At 37.5% G+C, this 4,989-nt stretch overlaps 1 protein-coding gene across 1 annotated transcript in view; it reads left to right on the forward strand.

Annotated features, from left to right (window-relative positions):
- Positions 1–4,265, forward strand: part of ppp1r18 (protein phosphatase 1, regulatory subunit 18) — an 11,303-nt gene extending 7,038 nt beyond the window's left edge. The window contains exons 2-3 of the mRNA XM_035523891.1: positions 1,330–1,537; positions 2,329–4,265. Of these exons, the coding sequence (XP_035379784.1) occupies positions 1,330–1,537; positions 2,329–2,348 (228 nt within the window). The 3' untranslated portion in view covers positions 2,349–4,265. The remainder of the gene's footprint in view (positions 1–1,329; positions 1,538–2,328) is intronic.
- Positions 4,266–4,989: the final 724 nt, after the last annotated feature.

Below are 4,989 nucleotides of genomic sequence, written 5' to 3' on the forward strand. Positions count from 1 at the left end.
GTTACCAGAAAACAAGCAACTTCAGCGTCACTCCAAGTCCTTTTTCCTTCTGTAGCGACTACTTGCAAACTTTTATTTTTAAATACCATATAGCTAATGTTACTAGAAGACCACTCTATTCAATTAAATTAATTGTATATCATTTCACTTTATTTCAGTTCAGTTTTATTTTTTATAGCTGTCACGGTTAATCCCTCCCAGCTTCCATGTTCCATGTTTTCCCTGTCTTGCCTTTTAGTTCCATGCTGTAGTTTCGTTTTCTCCGCCCCTCGTTTGATTTTCCACACCTGTCCCTCGTTTCTAGGCTTGTTAAGTTAATGTATTTAAACCCTGTTGTGCACACTGTGTTTTTACTGTTACTTAGGGTTATTGTGTTTGATTAGTTTAAAGTTTGAATGGTTTTGAAAGCCCGTCTCGCTATACCCGTAAGTTTGTACTTTAGGTTTCTTAGCACCGAGTTTTCCCTGTTTTCCTTCGTGTACCTTTGCTTTGTGTTTCCTACCTTTCGTTTATCCTAGCCCTTTTTTTGTTTATCATGTGTCCCCGTAATCTCCATGTTGGCGCTACGATCCTGGACCGTTATACTGATACTGGATTTCCCCTCGCTCTTCTCCGCACATGCGTCCGCTTCCCTGCCGCTCACCGATAAAATAGCGCATTTATAATGTTGTCACAAAGCAGATTTACAGAAATGAGTCCAGAGATATCTAATGTTATAAGCATTGAGAAGGTTAAACTCCCTAAGAGGGCAGGTGGAAGAAACCATGTTTCTTCAGTCAATAGTTCTTAGGTTCACAGCAGATAAAGTTACGGTCAGAGAATCTCACCTTATCACCTTGTCTCTACTTGCATCTTTCTTTCGTCTCAAAACACTTTGTAATTGTGGAACGGCCATTTCATTAGTTACACCACTGTAGTCGGAGTAAAGACTACTGCCCCTAGGTTGCCATCCAAAATGTGTGCTAGCTATTAATTATTGGCCAGTTTCTGACCACTACTATCCGAAATGTGTGGCCGACCACTCCAGACCCAACTGAGTAACACATGTATAAATGGGCATCTGCCACTGTTTCCTGGCTATCCTGCACCTGCTCATGCCCACATGATGCCATCTCACCACTGGGTGTGAAATTACACAAATAATTGCAGTGGTTCTATTGTTAGACACATAACATGTCAGAATATGGCTGATGAATTAGTACAAGGTCAATGTTTCTAATAAAGTGGCTGGAAATGTTATTCTGGGAGCTAATGACATGTTTAGAATACAAGTTTACTCATTTAACAATAAATGCTGAATGTTTTTCTTTTTTTCTTTCTCCCTGCCAGATGAGGGTATGTTTTGATGACTCTCAGCTGGAGCATGTGTGCGAGTACCCATCAGAGGCATCTGTTCTCGCATCCCTCCCTGGAGTGTGTGAGGAGTATGTGAGGGTGGAGCCTGAGAGTGATGAAGAGGAGGAAGGCAGAACGTTTCCAGCCCATGGTTCCAAGAGTTTGGGTGCAGGGATAGGAACAGCTCGTGTGATCCGAGTGGGTCAGTTCACCAATCCTAAACAAACACACAATCACACAAACTATTCACCCATACACAAGGCAGTGCATAATGCAGTTCACAATACTCAGTGCGAGCAGCTGTTCTAAAACACAGACATGAGACAGTCCTGTGAGTTCAGTCCAGTGTTTCAATTTCTGTTTATGGTACAGGTGTTACTTCACTCCTACCTTTTTCCTTATAGATTAAAACCATATGGAGAAATCTTAATATTTGTACTGTATTACAGCACAGTTAAAATGGTACCAAGTTCCTCCTTATGGCTTTGCTCTACAACAGTAGCAATGCTCTTCAATGTGGTTTTGACATGTTGGTGTTCGTAAATGTTAGTATAGTCTGTAAAGTAAGTACATTATTGGTACAGGATATCAGAAATATAACACACTACAGTTTCAGAGCACTTATTAATAACACAAGAAAAAAAATACCTTATTCAATGTTTTGGAATTCAGATACAGTAAATTGTGTGTTCCATGTATACAATGAAATTTACTTTAATTTTTAATATGCACAAGTGAACAGGCTGATGCCTCTCAGGGGATCAACACTGGTCAGTATGTCCAGTCTGTTGTCATACACAATCTGTCACCCCTCCTGTTCATCAGTTATGTTTCTGTCCATTGGACCACTAACTACCTGGATGGACCTTTCTAACTTGTTCATGCAGGCTAACACAAACACGAGGATCTGTGATTGAAGTCACCTGTCCAAACATGACATTCTTTAATGACTTTCAAGAGTGTTGTGCTAACTGCCCTTTTCTCACTCTTCAGATGAATCATGTCGACGTTAAATGCTGTACCAGAGGAAGAGGAGGGGCGTTCCCATTTGAAGGGCGTGTTTTTGCTTATGAAAATAGTTTCATAATTTCATTTTTTCATGTTGATCTGTCAGTATTCTCTTTACCATAATTTAATAGAATACTGTACTTGAATGAAATAATGATATAGCTTATTGAAAAATAACTGCTGTACATTTAACAACTGAGCCAATCTATTTTAAAAAGAACATTCAGGTTCAGGATTTTTGAAAAGCTGGAGAGCTTCTGGAGTTCTACAGAGGTCAAATCCAGATTGATCACACCTTTCACAGAATATCAAGGATTTGTGAACCTTTGGGTACTGGAATTGGAGTAAATGTAGTTAAGAAACCTCGCAGAAGTGTGTGCTAGACTCTGTTTTATTCTTGTGTACTGATGGCCGTGTTAGTCATGGTTCAGATCATAAAGAACACACAGGAAGCAAAGGTGAAGAATGTTTAAGAGAACACATCACAAACCACAGTATTTCATAGTGGCTGAACACAGGAAAGTAATTGTATGTCTAGTGCCATATCTCTCTTTCTATATGCACATCATAAAAAAACAAGCAAAACATTTTATCCACTATGCCAATCTACTACTGAAAATCTAATGCATGGTATGGGTTTTTAGGTTTGACAGACACTTCCTATTTTTGGTTAAATCTCATGATTAGATTTTACACAGCCAGGGGATATGTGGATATCCTTTTATCCTAAACTCTGTGTATAGAGCAATGGCTGAAGGAAAATATCTTAACAAGGCTTTTATCAGTGGTCCTTTTGATCTTAAGGATTTAGGGGTTTATACTTTATTGATCCCAAGGAAAATTGCTGAATTATAAATTTTTCATAAAAGATTTTGAGGGGATACATTGTATAGTTAAAGACTGAAAAATTAACTTAAACTTTTTAATATATTTTACACTCATAAAACAGATTTTACATTCATTCTATAGTCTTGTATTTAGCTCTCCTGTTGTGTTCAGTTTTTCATAATAAATCATGCTTCTTTCATTTGATTGGCATAAAACTTGAATTTGTCAATTTGGTGTATCTGTACATATAAAATTAATGAAAACTAGATTTACAGACTTTTAAGTGGTCTGTTCAAATTCATCACACGGGTGGTGCTCCCAGTCAGATCTTACCAGCTATAGAAAAGTAATGTTAGACTGTACATCTCACTCTGTCTCTCTCTCTCTGCCTATCACTCATGTACACACCCATACACGAACCAAATTTGAGCTGTCTTGACTGCTGTACCTACCACAGGAAAGTCACTTTGCAGATAAAATCATATTGTATCTTTTTTTTTTTTTTTTTTTTTAAATCTATGTACATATTGCGAACTTTGGTGAGAACAAAGAAGGCAAGTTACAAATGAAAGTTACGTTCTGGTCAAAGTGTCTCCCCTGAGGAGCCTAATCATCATCTCAGCGTATTATTCCGGTGACTCCAGGGCTAACACATTACGCCATGTCCAATGTCGAAGCTATAAACTAAAGCTTTGAAGTGTTTTTGTTAAAGTAGATTGAAAAGATGTTAGATATAACAAATTTGGAGGACAGATGTGTATGCACATAGCTGGAAGGAGGTTGACAGAACTGACGTACAAACATGCATGGATGTGTTGATTATGTCTGCTGTATACAAAGTCACATTTATTTATATATAGTTAGTGATTTTTACAACATGCGTTATCACAAAGCAAATCTGAGGAATAAAACAGTGAACAAAGCACTGCAACCAGAGGGTTAAAATGGAGAGATCTTCAAAGCAATGTTGAAGAACAGTGTTGTAAATCATAAGGTTTGCATTTTTGAATTCTATACGTTTAAAATTGGAACAGTTTGTTTAATAGTTTTTTTGACTTCGAAAATCTATATCATAATAAATAATTATAACTGGATTGTAAGATTATATTTCTGTTTTCTGTTGTCACTGAACACAATAAGGCCGTGTGCTCAGAATGTTTCCTGTTCGTAAAAATGGTCCAATCATATACAGGCAGAACCACCGTTCCATTATTCTATTATATCCTTGATTAGAGTGTTTTAAGCACTCTGGTGCACAGTGCCACCTAGTGGCCATAAATTGACAATGAAAACCAAATGCCCGGGAAGTGCCCCGAGACACTACAGGCCCTAGGGTTTAGATAGTGTTGCAGTGTTTATAATTTTTGCTCTGTATTACACAGATTTAAAGTGAAATGATAACATATGTACCTCCTTGTTTGGGACTGCGTTAAAGGACTGAAAACTCTCTGATCAACACTACAAGTGTGTGGAGCAGTGTGACACCTCACATACACAAACACGCGTCTCTAATACACACACACTTATACATAGGAGAGGGTCTATGATGCATATAGTACATTTAGGTCCATTCTCCCCTACGTACAGTTTTTTACAACATGAGATGTAACTCTATATTGAGTTCCTAATCACTGAGTCTCACATCTAACTTACATGTCATATCGTACATGTTCCACATGTTGAAATACATGTTAAGTATGTACTAAGATATATACATAACGTATATGTTATTTAATTCTAGTTATGCTATTAAATATGTACTGCACCTAACTGTATACATAAAGTATGTACTATGGAAAGAGAGTATCAGTCTGTGTG

This window comes from Electrophorus electricus, chromosome 2 (assembly GCF_013358815.1).
Source record: "Electrophorus electricus isolate fEleEle1 chromosome 2, fEleEle1.pri, whole genome shotgun sequence".
NCBI lineage: Eukaryota > Metazoa > Chordata > Actinopteri > Gymnotiformes > Gymnotidae > Electrophorus > Electrophorus electricus.